Raw genomic sequence first — 20968 nt, forward strand, 5'->3', positions numbered from 1 at the left:
ATCGGATAAAGCTCTCTGATAGTTAAACGCTGCGTTAATAATTTTATTAGTATGAGGGTAAATGTACCTACCATCGAAGAAATTGATTCATAGGCAGATGATGGATTTTGTAATTTGTTTGCGTTATGTTAAACCATAAAGTTAATATACCTAGCGGAATAGAGAAACAAAGGCCTGAGCAAGAGAGATGTCACTATCAGTAACACTGCGTAGTAAAAAGAGACGTGTGATACCTACATGCAGCTGCACTCTTTTTTTTGACGTCCAGTCGGCACGTGCCGCACGTTGACAATTTGATCTCATAGAATTCATGTTCAATCATGCTTGTGTAAGTGTATACGTACATATATTTTTCACACAGATGAAAACCAACTTCGGTTTCGTTTGACAGCTCGAGATTGTTGCTCTATTCCGCTAGGTATATTAACTTTATGTGTCAAACCCATCCGAAAGATCGAGCTAACATTGAATTGCCTTAAGGTCACAGCACACATATCAACTCGGAAAGGGATCGGCACCGTATCGCCTCGAGCCGCTCAATATTGTTTGTATGAAACTCCCTACTGCAACTGTAACTTAATTGCCACGCCCCGGAACAGGCTCCCAACCGGGATGCGACGCGTGGTCAACTAGCAGTCCCCCCTTTACGGCTCGTCGTCCCCGTGCTTACGTCTCTCCGTACTCAAGCTTACGTTTCTACGTCCACCCTTGCCCCTTTCGCCTTCCCCGAGCCGTAAGCGAGGCGTCGCCTAGCCGTAGCCGAGTTGACGTGCAGGCGCTACTTATACGCTTTGGTTACGTGCATACCTTAGGTTGACGCCTGGTTGACGGCGAGGCGAAAGGCGATACGGTGACGATCTCTTTCAGAGTTGATATGTGTGCTGTGACCTTTAATCATATAGGTCAGGGGTCACCAATTAGTTTTGCTCGTTGTCAATTTTAAGAAATGAAATGACCTTTGCGGTCCACACATTTTATGAAAAAAAAGGTATGATTTATAATTCATAATTCTTTATTCACAAGAATGCAGTACAAAGATAGTATTAAATAAAAAAAAAAATTAAAAGATAGTAGCTCTGATGTTTGGAGTGAAATTAGTGCAAGCTATTGATATTAAATTCTATAGATATTCATCAGTAAGTCGCGAACAAAGTTTATTTTTAACGATGTTTATTTTCAAAAATGCTATGGTCCGCACCTGAGGTCCGCACACCATAAGGCAGGCGGTCCGGATTGTGGTCCGAATACGGACCGCGATCCGCCATTTGGTGACCCCTGAATTATAGGTCCTTTATATGCCTGTGAATCAATTTCTTCGATGGTACTTAAGGGCCAAACGAGCTCAATTTGTGAGTTGTGCGTAAATATCTTTTCATACAAATCATGACTCACAAAATTACGCTCGTGTGAACCAAACAGGACTTTTGTATGAAACTGAATGCAGCAGAATTCTGCCGAACCGAAATTCTGCTCACATATTACGCTCGTTTGGCTTCGCCCATAAGAACGTCAACACAAAGAAAACAGCTCCCTTTTTCGGCAGTTAGGTATTGCTCCTTATTAATTGACCTGCATTTCTTGACGACATTTAAGCCAAAAAATGTGTTTCACATCACTTCCCTGGTAGTTGGATATTCAACAACTTGCTAACCCTATAATATACAATCAGTCTTCCTTAAATCATCACCGACGCGTGCAATACAAAAATATTACGGTTCAAGACAAATATTACAACTAAGTATTAAGAAATCAGAATGTAACCTTTTTATTCGTGATATGTCGGCACTACATAATTACATATAGGCATTAGGCAAACGCGTTGGCCGGCGCGCTGGCCCAATGTGTAGAACGGGCGTTCGCCTATATGTAGTGCCAACAATACCCGAACGAATGTGAACTCGTCTGGTAAATAATAGGACTCGTAATGATATATCGAACCAGCGGGCTGATACACCATTTCCGTTCGAATCGAATTCGGAAATTTTACGTGCGTAAATCGGCCTATGCTTAGCGCGGCGAGCGTCGATTGGATTTCGCGCGATAAAGTTTCCGAATCCGAGTTGAATTGCGCATCGAGAGCCAGGGCCCAGGTCTACAAATATTCCATTTGTGTTCTGTGAGGAATACTTAACATACTTGCAATTCCTAAATTGTAATAAAAGTGAATATCACGAGATGACAGAACATAACTAGTGTTCAATCTGCTCCTTACTGTAACACATAATAAATAGTAATACAATTTGCTACGCGTTTAAAACTAGCACTCTACGAAATGCACTCCATATCCCATCTAAATATTTTTATTCTACCCTACTTTGCCACCTTAAAATAAATTCATTGACGAGTCTTTTTTTTGTCATTGACTATTGGCCGTTCCCAATATTTGATCTATCTCTGGTTTTGCCCTACTAGAGATAGGAATAGCTCACAATTGACAGAAAATATATGTCTCTAATGTCTAATGTGAGCTATTCCTATCTCTAGTAGGGCAAAACCAGAGATAGATCAAATATTGGGAACGGCCGTAAGCCATGTTGTCGTCAAGTAGCGAGAAATTATTTTGTAGTATTTTTGTATTATTTTGTGTGTAGACTTAAAAATCATGTTCATATGAATTGACTTTAATATGGCAATCATTAGACTGTTTCTGTGTGAATATATACAGTGATTAAATTAGTAAATAAATGTAATAAGAATATGTACATTTTAGTGAAAAAAGCATTTGTATAATAAAACTTAACATAAGAATAATTGCATGAATAATTTGTGATAGGTAATTAAATATCCAATTTAGGGCCTGTTTCAACACTTTCTGATAAGTGCCAGATAGGCTATCCACAACTTATCTGAGAGATTCTCCATACTCTATTTGTCAAGTTAAGTTGTTGATGTCTATCCAGCACTTATCAGGAAGTGGTGAAACAGCCCCTTAACCGATTCAGTGCGGTGTCATTATTTGCAATATTTTGCGTCTGTCTGCTAACATTGTAATTTATCGTTGTTTCGTCTGTTTTCAATTGCTTTTCTTTTAGTAGCGACCCAAAGCGAACGTGAATGGAATTATAGTTCATTCCAAGTATTTATAAGTGATTATTTACGTGTACAAACAGAAATGGAAGGTAAGTGCTATATTTTATCAGTGTTGTAAACCTTTGGCTATATTGATCAATTTCTTTTCGTTTTATTGTAGAACGGGATATTACATGCTACTTGCTAGTCATGTATAACGCCAAAAAATGTATATGTCGTAGGATGATTTGATAAATCCGTGTTTTCGCGAAATCCCTAGAATTTTCGCGAAAATTCGATTTATCAAATCATCCTACGACATCGTAGGATGATTTGATAAATCGAATTTTCGCGAAAATTCTAGGGATTTCGCGAAAACACGGATTTATCAAATCATCCTACGACATATATATATCTACTTTTTATAGCATTTTATAAACAAATAAACATTGTATAAGTTGTAGTTTTTGAATGAAATATGTTTCTTTTATACCGGTGTAAAGCAGGGGCGGGCTGCTAGTTAATTATAAGAATAAATGTGAGATTTTGCTGGTGTTGGCGTTATATATTTATAAATTATATAACGCCAACGCCAAATAAATAATTAATTCGTCGGCCATATTAATCACCAGTTGAAAATGTTTAAGACTTCTGAAGTGTGAGTTTTTATACAATATCCTAAAACTAACACTGTACACGTAAAATACGTGACAAATAAAGCCACTTTCATTGAGGGGAAACCTCTGAAAAATGTAATTTCATCATAGTTTTACAGGTAAACATTTTATCTCCTCTCGGGCGTCACACGCCATACAGAAAAGATACCCTCTGCGGCGACATTCGCACGGAATCGGTTAAAGGTGTAATGTTCGAAACACGTCATTGTCTTAACACTGATAAATCAATGAGATTAACAAATCACGCGCTTGTATGAAATATTACTACACCAATGGCTGCGCGGCCGCAACACAATCGGCGATTCAGAGCGCAGATTTATTTTATACAACAAGCAACTATGTACGAGTAAAATTTACAACTCTAATGGGCATGTGCTCGCATTCGCACTTTATACAAGGTGCAACAAAACTAAGTGATAATTAGACATCGGATTATATGCACGAGCAAAGTGCTGAAATATGCATGCAAGTATGCACGATAAATGGCCGAAATATGCACAAAATATACACAATCAAAAGTCACTTATTATTAAAATTTTATTATTTTTTGAAGAGCTTTCCGGTGGTATCATTTATAAAAGCGTAAATTTTTATAATTTCATCAAATCCTGCAGGATTTTTCATTTTTTATACAACACCAATAATAATTTTCTACCAACATTTTCCGATTGCAATCTTAATGCCCATGGAAGTTTAATAAATCGGTAACTACTTTATTCAAATTTTTTACTAATGTTGCCAACTATAAAGAAAAAAATTGTTTCTAGAAAGATATTGTACCTATTTGGTGTATTGCATTCTTGAAATGGGGATGGAGCCACAATATATTTTAAGTGTTTTGATCTATCGTACCTCTGTTTTGTGGCCTCGGTGTGTGTCATGTTAGCTAGTTTGGAGACTACGAGGGCATAAAACTACCGAAATATGCACTATCAACGAAAAATTGCCAAAATATGCAATATCGCCTAACAAGTGCCATTATATGCATTTGCATATGCAAGTATGCAAATGCATGTAATCCGATGTCTAATACTTTAGGGTTTGTCCTTTATATACAGTTCACTGTGAAAGTAGCAGCGCTGAAAGTTCAATAATTATTTTTTTGTGATTTGTAAATTGTATGAGCAAACGCCCGAGCATCATGAATTTTCCCATAAAAAAGTAAAAAGAAAGTTGCTCTATCACCGCTGATACTTTCACAGCGAACTCGATATATTATTATAGCACCATGTATTATCACTTAGTTTTGTTTTGTATACTGTATGATGTATATTATAATATACATCATACAGTATACACTGTACACCTTACAAAAAATTTAAGGCGTACTAGCACCAGTCTGGACAAAGTTAATTGTGGAGTATAGAATTAAGTATCTCGTTGTCTCTTACACGCCTCATATACATATTTTATGAAAGGGAAGGCATAGGCATAGACATTTAAACAAACCGTTGGCAATAAACAAAACTGGGGCCAGTAGGCTTTTAATTTCTGTGACTGAGTCATTACTTATTTATTATTAATTGCACATAAAACGTCTCTGATTATAAGGTTTGAAAAAACAATAAAGGATATTTCATATATAAAATGTTCTACTGCATTTTAAATACGTTAGCTCCATTGATATGCCGGGACATATTTTTTCTGATAAGAATATAAATCACTTATCACATACACTATAAATAGATCAGTAGATCGTTTTCCCAAAATATCCCTTAATGATTTTCTAGGCCTTATACCTCCTAAAAATCTTAATAATTATTTATTTATAATAGTCAGTACGTAAAAAAATGTAACATTAAAATCAACTTGATATTAAAAAGCAATACAATATAATAACTATTTTGCTTAAAAGTTACATGATACAATTTGTAATTATTATGTAATTGACGATAATATATGGCAGTTTTTGATTATTATTATAGGCGATAAGATAAATAATACAATATTTAGGCCAATTTTTATAGTAAACAGTATTATCGACAAAGCGTCAGCCCACATTGAAACGCATCGCGGCGCTGCATTATTAAGATAGCCATACAAAACTGAACTTTATTCTGTACACAACAATATACATCTTTCACTGCAAGAGTAATTTTAAGGTGCAAGCTGCACCGCGCTGCTGTTCTAATGAATCTTGTACCTTCTAGTGTAGTAAATAAAGTTCAATTAAATAAATGATTGCTACGTTTTAGCTGAGCCTTAGTCCACAGAAGTGGTGAAAGAGACTTTAGAACATTAACTTTACATCTAATTTATTTGCACTTATCTTACTGGTAACTTAATAATTGATGAGTTTATGGCAATGTTTCAAAAGGCGTACAACAACGTCACTATTTTTGTACACTGTTATTATTTCTAATCATACAAATATTGATCGTTTTCTAGGTTTTAGTAGGATTTATGGTAGGTGTTATTTTCACGATATTTTTTTTACACCATGTCCCATTTATATATTAAAATAATATGTAAAACAAAGTTCCTTTATACAAAAATATGATCGTTATGTTTTGTTACTTAAATATTTTAAATTTTTATGATTTGAAAATTTACAATTAACCATTTAAGTACTTTGACCGTGAAGCAAGAATAATACGCACAAAAAATTGTTATAAATGCAGCTCGTTTGGAAACAGTTTATAATTAAGGCAACGACTGGCACAATTTTATATTTATAATATAAATACGCGTAAATAAATAATATACAAAATATTCGCAGGGAATATGAAATATTTTTTTAATCGAACATAACAGCAGGGAAGATAGGTGATTAATGCGTTAAAAGCCATCTACTCAAACGTTGCTACATAGCACTTAGCAGCTATAGCATTATAAAATACAATAATATTATGATGCTACGTTTCTACGCTTGGCGAGGCTTGGCCAGCGTCCATAAGCACAAGCGTGTAAAGAAGGTATCTGGGCCCGTACCACGAAACGGTTTTGAGACTCGAACAAGCGTATGAGAATGTTGCGTCCTACTCTAACAAACGTGAAATGACGTTGTTAGAGCAGGACGAGTCTCAAAACCGTTTCGTGGTACGGGCCCTGGCTTGCGTGAGCTTGCGGACGCTTGTATCCGATCCGGAGTAGTGCCACCCCAGTCAACTTAGACAAAAAAATACCCCTGTTACCTTGAATAAATTCGCACCAAGCTGAAAATCGGTAATATTGTTAAGAAAGTGATTACGAATAAAATTTGAAAGTTCCCCATAATTCCCATGTGTGCTAAATTTTTTATTCAAGGTCAAAGGTCCAAATAATTAGTTTTTAATTTTTTTTTACGGCGAAACGGTAAGGGGGGGGGTTAGGTTAGGCCCCCCTGCCCGTACTTCGCTACGCCCATTTCAAAGGGCGCTTGCAGCAGGCGCTTGCGACGCGTTCACAGTTCACACGTTGGCGCGCACTTAGTAGCCGCTGTGATCTCGCGACGAACGCACGTTTAGTTCTGACTCAAAAATGAGTAGTTGGTCGAACGAAGAGAGTTTATCGTTTTTGGAATATTAGCAAACCGAAAAATGTATCTGGAACCCCAAAGATGTTAATAACCGACCTCAAGTTCGGTGTCCGCCATGCTTGGATATACGTTATACCTACAGAATTGTGGACGCTTGCCAAGCCTCGGCAAGCGTAGAAACGTAGCATGAGACTTTGCTATAGTAAAACTACCTACAGCAATGTTTTAAAAACAGAGTCTAAACTTAACACACTTGTCATAATAATTGTATCTCTAATTCGGGACATTTTTAACAGTTATCAGGCGAACAAAAGTATTCCTAGGCCAATTTTTAAATGTCGAGCATTTTTGCTTATTAAGGTCAAGATCATTAATACAAGTCAAATGGTAAGATTGATAAGATTAATTATTGCACCTGCAAAAAATACTATACACACGATATAAGGCGCGAACCGTGAACGAATTTGTACTCTGTACAAAATATTTACAACACAACTGCAACACTTAAAATTAGCCAGACTATTGCGTTAAGTAACCTGCGTTTAGTCGGATTTGATGTGGCGCTGTTCGTTGTTCATGTGGAGCTCTTTTAGGCGCTGTCTGAGCTGCGCCTTCTTCAGGTTTGCCATCAGCTGGGTGGATTGGTAGAGCCATGAGCCCTGGAAATACAAGATTATATCCATAAGTTCTTGAGTTCAGGAATCCAGCTCAAAGGACCATGACGCCATAATTATTTGAAATATGCTTTGATTATATACTACACTAGATAGAACCTAAGCCGCGCGATTCCGTCGAAAAAAATTGTGCCCAACTGTTGGACACAACGCCGCGATTCGCCCGTCAGTGCTATTTGTGACATCACTGAATACGCACGCCATGCGCTTGATAAAAGTTGTTAAAAAAGTGATTGAAAATGGCGATTTGCGCCACAGAGATTACAGAGGACGGTAAAAAACGAATAAAAAAGTCACCTATCATCGTTAAATAATCCTGAAGTCATTTATTTCGCAGCAAAATATTTATTGTTTTAAGTAATTTTTCACAATTATTCTTACTTGACTTTCTTGCCAGTGTTGTCAGTTTTTTTATTGAAAATTTTCCACCATATTACCTCTCGTCTGTCAAGACGACGCCCGAAATGGTAGTCGTAGATCACTCATAAATCATAATACGACCTATCACCTAATATAAATAAACTATATAAGCCAGCTTAGAATTGTTTCTCTCCTTGTTACACTTCTTACAACGTAAACAATAAAACAGAGATGCAACTAAACGCCGCCAATACATTAGATACATTAGCCAATACAAACATACATAATATATTTACAATTATAATATTCGACTCAAATCGTACACACGAATCAATCCCGATCGATTTATCCTATTTATCGGGAGGTATGTTAATAGGTGGCAACATTTTGCACACACACATAGACATATTGAATGACGTAACGCGAGTGTAAAACAAAGCGGTCACGCACACAAGCATAGAAGAGCTGGCCTGTTTTTGCGCTGTAATTTTTAGGCGACGCTCTATCTAGTGTAGTATAATATAATCAAAGGAAATATGGTTTTGATGCATGATAGAGCTATAAATAAACAAATAGGTAGATATATAAATAATAATAGAGAATAGAGATCTAAATAACTAAAGCCCCTGGACAATCTTCAGATTAAATTCTTTGGTTATTTATATTCTTTACTATGATTTTTTGAATCATAACAGATGAGTGTGAATGGCGAACCCGCCAGTAACAAGACAATGGAATTTTGAATTCTCGTTTTTTCGAATGTGACCAAGTTTAATTAAATATTAAATTTTTTCCTCGTTGTAGCCTCAAAAGATACCGCATACTACATAATATATTATACCTATAGTTTGTGCGTTTTATGATGATATGCGTGACACATTATAATTGACAATAGTAGGGAAGTTACCTAACAAAAATTAATCGATAGTTTAAAAAATATCGAATCACTTCGTAAAGGAATTGCAATCGAAATTATCGATTTCGTACTGACATTTCAGTGGTGCCGGCGATTTAAGATGGCCGCCCTTTTTTATCGATTTGATTTTGATTCAACATAGTCAATCTCTATTGACATAAGTTCCGTTTCATGCAAATGACATTTTTCAAATGTTTTCGTAACAATATTTTATACTCCTATTTCACAGTTAATATTTATAATTTTTATTAATAAGTTAGCATTTAGCATCTTTTCATTTTTATTCATTTACAATTATAGGAAACATTTGTTTTTGTAGATGGAATATAATTTATTAAGTACATTTTGATTTTTTTTGTTTTCATGTAAAAAAAACCCGTAGCAAGGAACATGAAAACTGTCACCCATATCATCTTAGAACGCACAAACTATAGTCAGTAGTCATTCTAGAATCTATAGTTGCTATACGTTTAATTTAGGTACATAGAAATTATTGTACCTAATAGGATTTGCAGATCTCGTTAACAGGCATAAGGCAGCTACACTTAAAGTGTGCTCAGCGGAGCCCGAGCAAAGCGCACTAGCGGCCAGGTGGCGGCGGCGGCGGTCGATACGGGATCGGGCGTTGGTGTGGCCGCTGGCCGCGTCGCGGCCAGATGCGCGTGGTTTATGACGGTTTCATACTATGGTATCTATCTCGATGGCCGCCGCGACATAGCCGCTGCGGCCTAGCCGCTTGTGCGCTATTGCGGCTCCGCAAAGCCTTTGGACCCCTTCCAAAGGCTCACGAGCTATATATGTATCGTTTTTAGGGTTCCGTAGTCAACAACCCTTTGACCCAAGACCTTATAGTTTAGGTCTGTCCGTCCGTCTGTCTGTCCGCGGTTTTGCTCAAAGACTATAAGGCCTACAAAGCTGTAATTCGGCATGAATGTACATCTTAATGATGCCGACAAAATAGTATATAAAAATCTTAAAAAAAAATTACGGTACCTTCCCTACACATTAATGCGGGGGCGATTTTTTTTTCGCGTCTGTGGTGTCATTGGATAGGTTTTTTCAAAGATCATTTTCCGATTTAGGGATCCATTTGTGAAATATGAAGTTTTAAAGTGGAAAAAATCGTGAAAACTATCACGGCTAAGAAGACTTCATAAGTTATTGGGTAATAGTCGATCAACTAAAAAAAATGTATTCGTAGAAATACAAAGGAAATTTTTTGTTCAAAATCCTTTGAATGTAACTGAGATGATATTGTTAGTAGTGTAAAACACGTGTTATAAATGTTCATTCATTGACCATACAAAAATTATAAAAAAAAACCAGCGGTACTACGGAATCCTTAAATATTGCGCGTGGCACCACACGCACTTGGCCGGTTTTTACTAACTTATCAGATACCAGCTGCAGCATAGAGTCACATAAAACAATGCCACTCTAGGGCTGGTATAAACAGTCAGTACTCAAGATGCGATCCGGTCTCAAGACGCGATTCGGCTCTGTGATTGGTCCAAATTTTGACAGCCAACCAATCACAGAGCCTGAACCGTGTCTCGAGACCGAGATGCATCTTGAGTACTGACTATTTATACCGGCCTAGGTTTTTTGGTGTAGAATCTGTGATAAATATCCATTTCTTGCAACAACTTCTTGAACTTGTTTCTGGGGGCCACCAAAAAAAATTAAGAAACGCTGAAGGCAGTAAAAAATAACAACATTTAGGATGGTCGTGGTAACATTTGCAACAACATTCAGGCAACTCCTAAAGAGTTCCATACCTACACGAAAAGATAAGAGAGAATAGAACTGTAGCCAAAAACTAGTCAGGGTTAAAAGTTTCCTTGTAGGACGAAGGTATTTTATTCAATACATATAAACAAGTTTTTATATATCATACTTTGACCTCGCTTTTGTAACCAGTTTCGTTGATAATTTTAACCAGAAGACTATAGCTAATTATGATATGAATAGCAGAACGATAGTGATAGAAGATTCGAGAAATTCTATAACTCATAAACAGAAATCGATTTACTTAATGTAGATAATTTTTATGCGACGGAACGGAATCCTTGTTAAAGTTATTATGTAACTATGTTTCTTACTTTTTAACACAAAAAACTGTTAAAGGGTATTTCGGGGTTTAGTGTCCTGGACTTTTAGCAATTTTTAACATAAAAAACTGCTAAACGGGTTTTCAGGCGGACTGTGGCCAAAAATTTGGGCCTCCTTTGTGCCCGGAAAAAAATTCCTTTGATTTCTATAATTCGCAGACACGATTTTCACTTATAATCAACTTTTGTAATTTAATGATACAATGAACATCATATTGAATTCGAAACAACACCTAGGAGCGAAGTTTAAGCATAATTACCGTTCAAGGCGAAATAGTAGTTTAATCATTTGCATAATTTATTAGACTGAACGTTTTAACGTGTACGAGCGTTGCTTATTGACACGGGTCGATAAATGAATAAAATACGTACTCGTGGAGTTTTTGTATATAGTGCCATCGAAGAAATTGATTTGAATCAACTTCTCTGATAGATACTACTTATCTACGTAACTTCGCTGATGTTAGGTGTCCCAACGGAACACATTTTCAGAATAACCATTACGTAGTAAAATATCATAATAACTCATATTTTTGGTACTTACTTACTTTAAGTATTCCGAAATCACGCTAAATATGTTGCGTGCGCCCGTAATACATTATTATTTATTATGGTATGAAATGGTCTACTCACTACTGTGTATTATTTATATTGTGGTGTAGATGACCTTAGTGTTGATCTTAGATTACAAATTTGGGTAATGCTTTTATCTGTTAATCTTTATTGATTTACCTACTTTATTATAACAGACACTGAGAGAATTGTATAAATAGTAATAATCTAATAAACAATGTCTACTTAAGATAACAGTAGTTGAGGATTAACATAATATTACATGTTTTCATTCATTTTATCCTAATCTTACCATTTTAATGTAAATAAGATATTACATTGTAATATTTGGATTTTATTTAGATACATTATATACAAGTCTGATGATCTTTTTAGCCAATATACAAAAATAAAATCTATTGGTCTTAGTGCAAAAGATTTAAACACCTGTTGAACAGTTGTTTTGAGGCCATTATGTACACAGTACATACTTTTCTAACTGTCTAATCAACTGTTCAACAGGTGTTTAAATCTTTTGTAGTAAGACCGTAATCATCCAATATACACTGTGCACTAGAGCCTTAATTAAATTTTTCAATCATAGCAATGCAGGCATTACATATTTATATTCAAGACATAACATCTGTCCATGACACCAAAATATGAATGAAACATCATATTATTCTCAAAGGAATTCTAACATTATAACTGAATGACAAAGTAGTTTTGTTGCAATTATGATCTACTAGATGTCCCGCGCGGCTTCGCCCGCGTAAATTAGGAATTTTACAGAAACCGTACATTTTCCCATGAAAAATAGCTATACTCTCTTCACGTGATCTACTCTATATATGTACATATTATGTGCCAAATATTGCCATAAAAATTGCTCCAGTAGTTCGTGAGATAAACCCTTTCTAATATTTCCCCCGTGTTTCCCACATTTTCCTGAGTCGTCGTGTCGTGATAATAATATAGCCTATAGCCTTACTCGATAAATGAGCTATGTAACACTGAAATTAGAAATAAGTTTTTAAATCGGATCTGTAGTTCCTGAGATAAGCGCGTCCAAGCAAACATACTCTTCAGGTTTATAATATTACAAGTAAAGATTTTTGACAAACTCGAGTCTCGATCTAAAAGACTATGAAAAATACCAATAACAGGCTCATAATCATGGGACGATGCATGGTATAATATAGTAGTGATGATGATGATGATGAATGTAATTTGCATAGTAGCATATGCTTTCCGTTCTTAAAACAACTCCCAGACTTGTATCTTTAAAGAATCAGGAGTTCTCTCAGCACCTTCCAAACCACGGTATACCAGGTATGCCTCGGTGCAAAATCTTACTTGTTGGTAGCCATAGCTGGGCATTAACTCGTTAATCCGTTAATCGTTAATTAACGAAGTTAACATTTTGATTAACGGATTAACTTTTAAGTTAACTTTTAAAAATATTAACGGACTCGTTAACTTCCGTTAATATGCAGAAGTCCGTTAATCGTTAATCCAATGCCTGCTATTTACCGCACGGCACCGCGGTGCGGCGCGAAAACAGGTTCAGACAGTTAGTATGAAACGACAAGTGCCGGGCGGGCCGGCAGCGCGGCGCCGCGGCATTGCAGCAGCGAAACAAAAACAATACTAGATACATTTTCAGGCGCATGCGAGTGAGAAGAGATTTGTTTCGTTTTATCATTTTGTCACTCAGCGCCGGTGCTTATAGAGAGAGTGATTTTTTTATTGTTATTATAAATCATATTTTGCATGTTGATAAAGAATAGTGCAATATAATTTAGTTAGATAATCTAGTTAGATTTAGTTAGATAATTATAGAAGTATTTTGTTTTGTCCCTAACCTGCTAACTTCCAAAACCTTAAACCAGCAGGTTTTGTATGTACACTAACGCAATGATATAAGTTACAACAAGGCCATATCCTACTAATCCTACTAATATTATAAAGGCGAAAGTTTGTTTGGATGTATGGATGTATAGATGTATGGATGTGTGGATGTGTGGATGTATGGATGTTTGTTACTCTTTCACGCAAAAACTACTGAACGGATTTTAATGAAACTTTACAATAATATAGCTTATACATCAGAATAACACATAGGCTACAATTTTAACCGACTTTCAAAATGGGGGAGGTGTTATGTTCGTTTTCTTATGTTCAACGATTACTCCGCCGTTTGTTAACAGATTTTCAAAATTTTTCTTTTGATATATAGGGTATCATCCCAATTTGGTATTATATTCACAAAAGTGGTGATCTGATGAAGGATCCATAAGTAACGAGGGAACTCCTCAAAATTTATGGGGAAACATGTGGTGACTTCGGTTTCGTGAGAAGTATTCTAAGCATATGCTACAAACAAGTAAGATTTTGCACCGAGGTATACCTGGTATACCGTGGTTCGGAAGGTGCTGAGAGACCTCCTGATTCTTTATAGATACAAGTTTGGGAGTTTCGGCGTTGTTTTAAGAACGGAAAGCATATGCTACTATGCAAATTACATTCATCATCATCACTACCATAATATTATACCATGCATCGTCCCATGATTATGAGCCTTTTCATAGTCTTTTAGATCGAGGCTCGAGTTTGTCAAGCGATAATTAAAAAAAAATCTATACTTACTTAATATTATAAACCAGAAGAGTATGTTTGCTTGACTGCGCTAATCTCAGGACCTACAGGTCCGATTTAAAAACTTATTTCAGTGATAGGTATCTCATTTATCGAGTAAGCCTGTAGGCTATATTATATTATCACGCTAAGACTAATACGACCGAAGAAACTCAGGAAAAAGTGGTAAAAACGGGGAAAATATTAGAAAGGGTTTATCTCACGAACTACTGGAGCAATTTTTATAGCAATATTTGGTACTTATATAGAGTAGACCACGTGAAAGGAGTATTTATAGCTATTTTTATTCGAAAATGTACGGTTTCTGTGAAATTCCTAATTTTCGCGGGCGAAGCCGCGCGGGACATCTAGTTACACATATTAACGGATTAACGATTAACGTTAACTTGCGTTAATTCGTCCGAAATGTAACGCTTTAAAGTTTAACGAAGCTAACATTTTTTTTAACGGATTAACGATTAGCGAAGTTAACTATTTGATTAACGGTGCCCAGCTATGTTGGTAGCATATGCTTAGAATAATTTTCACGAAACCGAAGTCACCACATGTTTCCCTATAAATTTTGAGGAGTTCCCTCGATTACTTATGGATCCTTCATCAGATCACCACTTTTGTGCATATAATACCAAATTGGGATGATACCCTATATATCAAAAGAAAAATGTTGAAAATCGGTTAACAAACGGCGGAGTAATCGTTGAACATAAGAAAACGAACATAATCCCCCCATTTTGAAAGTCGGTTAAAGTTGTAGCCTATGTGTTATTCTGATGTATAAGCTATATTATTGTAAAGTTTCATTAAAATTCGTTCAGTAGTTTTTGCGTGAAAGAGTAACAAACATCCATACATCCACACATCCACACATCCATACATCCATAAATCTATACATCCAAACAAACTTTCGCCTTTATAATATTAGTAGGAAGTAGGATGTACTTACTTTAAATTATATGATCATAACTGGTTCTCTCAATATGTATTCTTTTAATAAACTGTCATTAAGTTTTGTTCAAGAATTTTCCGTGTCAATTGTCATTAACTTGATATGATGTTAAAATATAATTAACTTTTAAAACCAGCTTGACCAACAATGAAAATATTTTTGCCATTATCTTCAAACTGCTCATAGGGTTAAGAACATTACACATTATCTTAACCCTATGAGTATTCTTGGAAATCTATTGTTATTCTATTGTTGTCGCGGTCACCGGTGTCCTTCCTGCGTAGCATGGCACCATAGAAACGGTTTCTTTCTATGGAAGAATCGACATACTGACAGATTTTTGGGAAGTTGTCGTTGTCATCCTGAATGTTTATCGACAAAATGCCGGATTTCCATTGTCTAACTGTCACTTTGTCTATTATTTCGTAGAAAGAAACCGTTTCTATAGTGACTATGCTAAGTTAGCTATTAATAATAATTGTTTTCTGTTATAAAATTATGATAGCAAACAATTTTGAACCATAACAAGTGTTAATCAAAGAAGATAATGATATCACTAAATGTGTTTTCATAAAAAAAATACTCACCACCATTATCATGCAGTTTAGCAGTATTGGTATGCTAAAAACAACTGATATGAAGAGACCTTTGCTATCAAAATATTGCTGTCTAGAGAAAAGATTCCAATTTCTAGCAGCAATTTCATTGATGTTTGCCGAGAAGTAAACTAGTAGCACTGAAAAATACACATAAATCATTTTTTTTAAATTTGATATGCATAAATTAAACCTCTTTAGTAATATAAAGATTTTTGTATTTATAGGTATTTTGTCTTTATGTGATTAATTAGAATTGTTATACGATATAGTATTACATAACTATAAGCATGGGTGTAGCGAGGATTCTATATAGAGGAGGGGGTATTAAATTAAGAAAATCCTAGAGTATATTGTTTTATTCGTGATTTTTAACATAATAATGAATATATCACAATAGTATTGTGAAGTAAAAATTAAAAACACGGGAACTAACCCCGCGAGAAGAACCCCTGCGTAAGAAACTTAAGATTGAAGGCTTCCCTCTCACCCTGCAACTCTCTCCGCTCCATGGGGCAGCTGCCCCCCCCTTGTACCTCGTTACGCCCTTGACTATTATAAAATTGCTGTTGGCAGGGCAGCAATAACAATTTAAGTAGTAACAATAATTTTTGACTATAATTTTCTTAAAAGCTACAAGTTACAACTTTTATTTTGAACCATTGTTTCTATAGCAACATAGCAACTTATCATCATAATATTAATACGCGAACGAAAAACTTTGTAACCCTTTTTACGAAAAATGGGGAAATGTAGGTGCATGAAATTTTGCACAGTTATAGTTTATATGGTGAAGGAGTGCATCGAGCTAATATTATTTTGAAATTATGCTTTTATCATACATTTTTTTAACAAATAAAACATTACACACACTACAACACACACACATGAGAAATGACAGATTTTTGAGTGACAAGCTTATACATACGAATTATACTCTTTTATTTATGGTTGAAGTCTGTTAACACGTTGGTGGACAGTACAAGTTAAGAATTTCTTCCTAAATGACACTTCTTATTCTCATACATTGCCTATGGGCGTAGTGTCAATGCGGTTGTATGTACAATGTTGTTGAGTGACAGAACGCCTATAGGCGCTTACGTCTATGAGCGTACTGTCATGTTGCATGTCATGAAAACTACGCATAGGGACTACACGCCTATAGCCGTAAAGTTGATTATACAGATAATAGTAATAAAACCAGTATTTTATATATAAATTTGTTTAATAATAATCACAAAATTAATCAGCCTCTTTTATAATTAACAAGTTGCTAATATAATCATCTTTTTATCTTGCCTGTATTGAAATTCAAATAAAACATTAAAACTCTTTTAGCGTTAGAATAATTGTTCATACCGTCGCCCTGACATAGTGTAGGTAAATATCGGATAATAATACATTGCTTTGGTTAAAGTAAAAAGGTTCCTTTGTTTAGGACATTTTATATGACCTTTCAGAAGGCTAAGTCCTAGAAATTTCAGCATTTCTTCATAATTGGTTTCACGAAAGACAGCTTTGCGGCTATATCTTGTATGTGGTTTGTTAGTTTGGCACAAAGATTTACCATAATTATTAGTACATATTACCAGATATTCAACGAAATTCCGTGGAAAAACTAGATGAAAAAAGTCCATAACATTTTCTATGTTATCAATGTTTACTTGAATACCAGAAGCAGCGTTATCAAAATTAAAATCAGGTATATCGGTCACCGTGTCAGACCAACCTTCTACTACTGAAGGTATCTCAGCAGATGTCCTGGGAGCATGACTGATTGGGCTAGTAAGCTGATCAGAAATATCTGGTGAATTGGGGCGATCATCTTGATTTATAAGCCGATCGTTTGACGATAAAGGAATGCCAGATGACGTCGCCTCCGAAACATGAAGGTTTTGGGTAACTGAAATATTCTCATTCCGTCGTTCGTCCTCGGAAGGGCAAAATGTTTTTTCACTATCATCCGAATCACTAGACGAAGAAGACTCACCAGATGAGTCACTAGCGTGTTTTTGTGGGCGGCGTCCAGCAGCATCGTCAGAACTCAACGACTCGTCGCCTGAAGGATAGTAGTCCTTGTCGGACCCGTATTCCCCATCATCAGCATATGGATCTTCACTAGATTCCGGAGTTTCAACTTCATTGAACAATTCTAACAACCGTTTTTGTTCCCTTTCGTACGGATCTCCAGGCGCCATCTGTAGATAAATTCATTATTGTTTCAATACCAAAAAACTGCATTCAAAACAAGCAACTACTAATATTAGAAGCACAATTACCTTATACGTAAGTTACATGAATTAAATTTGAATGTTTCGATAAATAAAAACACAAAAATACGTTGATAACTTACCACTCGAACCGTTACTTGCGCGCGTAAGTATGAGGTGACACTAATCCTCCCGCCGACGCGCACTACGTGACTAAATGTATGAAAACACGACGCCCACGAGCGTACTGTGCGGGGAGAGGGGTACCGGAATTCTGTCAATGTGTGTGTAACTTGACATGTTGTAGAACTATGTACGATGACAGTAGGAAAGCCGCATTACTTTTGCGGTGACACTACAACATGTTCCTCCTTGTAAAAGTATTGAAAATCACACGCCCTCAGACGTACTGCCGTGACACGAGTAATAACTATGACGTCTACAGGCGTTCTGTCGTATCATTATTTACTATCTGAACGTCCGTGGACGTTACTGTCCATCAATGTGTTAACAGAGTTGACAAGTTGAAAATGGATTATAGTTTTTTTTATTGAATCTAAGATACTATTAGACAATGCTTACACGGCCAGTCTGAGATCAGCTAAGTCCCAGAGACAAGAGTTCAATACTTTTTTTACAAATTAAAGGTAGTAGTTGTAATGTCGTTGAAACTAAGGTCGAATTTCGACCATAGAGCGATCTCTAGTTAATATAACACAATATGATAACATTCACTTGTTACATGTCAAATTGTTTGCCTCAATAGCATTGCTACAAAATTCAGTTACAAATATTATGTGAAAACAACTTACACAAAGTTATGAAGAGAATAACTTGGAAATTTCCATAATTTCTTGTTGAAAAGCAGGTAATGGTTACAATAATATGGAAGGAGATCAAAGCTATTAGCCAGGGGTCTTGCCACTCAATCTGTAAAAATATAAATACCCTATTATAAAAAAAACTTAAGAGTGCAGTAATAAAAATCATACTTTAAGTAACAAATTCAAAAATAATACTGCTAGAAACAATTTAAGTTATAAAGTTCGCATATTGATAAGTGCGTGAAATTAGCAAAACTCACAATATCATGTTTAATAATACTATGCATTGAACAGAAAACTCAAAGTAATAATTTAATATTTTTGAACTCCTATTGATAGTAACGCGGTGTACCTACTACCTTATAGATTGTAATAGTAGCCAAAATATGTTTAAACCTACCTCTAACCTACAGTTAATCTAATTGCTTTCGGTACGTCGTAGCCCTTTTACACAATTTAATCAAAATAAGTAGACAATTTATAGAATATGGATTCAAAAACGATGCCTATAAGACCGGTATTATAGGTTTTAAAATACTTACACTACGGATATATGACACAAAGTCAGATATTTCATTGACTTCGATAAATCCTTCCATTTTACTTCGTAACACGATAAGTGAACTGTTTAGTGAGCAAATCAAATAAACTTATGATCTATATATAGAAATTCGCTGGTCAAACTGCACAAGGAAAAATACTAATTACTTGTAATACTTGGTAAATAAACCAACAACCAACAGTCACAGAAAATCTTGAGAATCTTCAACAATCTTCAATCTTCTGACTTTTTTGACTTATGCTTTTGACAGTTCAACTGTCAAAAAGCATAAGTAAAAAAAAAAAGTCACAGTTGACATTTGACAAAAACGAAAATCCTCATCTGACATTTGGCACTTTTTTTTCATAAGCACTGACTTCTATGATATATATACGATACACTGGACAGTGGACACTACACTCTACACTCTATAGTTCTTGCAATCTACAAGCTCGCGGCGCCCTTACGGCCGTTCCCAATATTTGATCTATCTCTGGTTTTGCCCTACTAGAGATAGTAATAGCTCACAATTGACATAAAATATATGTATCTAATGTCTAATGTGAGCTATTCCTATCTCTAGTAGGGCAAAACCAGAGATAGATCAAATATTGGGAACCGCCGTTAGTCGTGTGAGTGACCATATCTATACACGCAGGGGCGGATCTTGAATTTGTGGGGCCCTGGGCTAATGCTGCTTAGGGGCCCTACCTAATTACTCAACTAATTGCTATTTTGACAAGAAACTGTTTTCTGTAGTGATGTAGGTATATCTATGCTTATTATTAAATATTATATATAACACGGAAGAGTTTGTTAGTTTGTTTGTTTGAACGCGCTAATCTCAGGAACTACTGGTCCGATTTAAAAAAATATTTCAGTGTTAGATAGCCCATTTATCGAGGAAGGCTATAGGCTATACTTTATCACGCTACGACTAATAGGAGCGAAGAAATAGAGGAAAATGTGGAAAAAAACGGGAGGAAATATATTTGAAAGGGCTTATTTGAATGCGCTAATCTCAGGAACTACTGGTCCGATTTGAAAAATTATTTCAGTATTAGATAGCCCAGTTATTGAAAAAGGCTATCTATACTAATATTATAAATGCGAAAGTATCTCTGTCTGTCGGTCTGTCTGTCTCGCTTTCACGCCAAAAGTACTGAACTGATTGTAATGAAATTTTGTACACAGATAGTCTAAAGCCTGAGAAAGGACATAGGCTACTTTTTAACTAGAAAAAGGGGTTGTAAGATAATGAAAATGCGTAAATTTGTTCAAATTAAGTTAGTTCCAAAAATTCATAATAGATGGCGCCGTGCCATCTCCTACATCGCGCTGACGCTTGCTCAAACATCTTTCTATAAGAGGTGGTATCATTTTGCATCAAATTTTCGATTTTTTCGATTGCTACAATCTTATTTACGTTATTAAATA

At 35.6% G+C, this 20968-nt stretch overlaps 1 protein-coding gene across 1 annotated transcript; it reads right to left on the reverse strand.

Moving 5' to 3' along the window:
* Positions 1-7293: 7293 nt before the first annotated feature.
* LOC121728827 (transmembrane protein 18) lies at positions 7294-19744 on the reverse strand. Its single transcript, XM_042117136.1, has 4 exons — positions 19533-19744; positions 18979-19096; positions 15948-16096; positions 7294-7802 (listed from the first exon to the last, which is right to left on the reverse strand). The coding sequence occupies exons 1-4, from the start codon at positions 19587-19589 to the stop codon at positions 7686-7688; spliced, it is 441 nt and encodes a 146-aa protein (XP_041973070.1). The 5' UTR covers positions 19590-19744; the 3' UTR covers positions 7294-7685.
* Between the last annotated feature and the right edge of the window lie 1224 nt (positions 19745-20968).

Source organism: Aricia agestis, chromosome 1 (genome assembly GCF_905147365.1).
Source record: "Aricia agestis chromosome 1, ilAriAges1.1, whole genome shotgun sequence".
NCBI classification, from domain to species: Eukaryota; Metazoa; Arthropoda; class Insecta; order Lepidoptera; family Lycaenidae; genus Aricia; species Aricia agestis.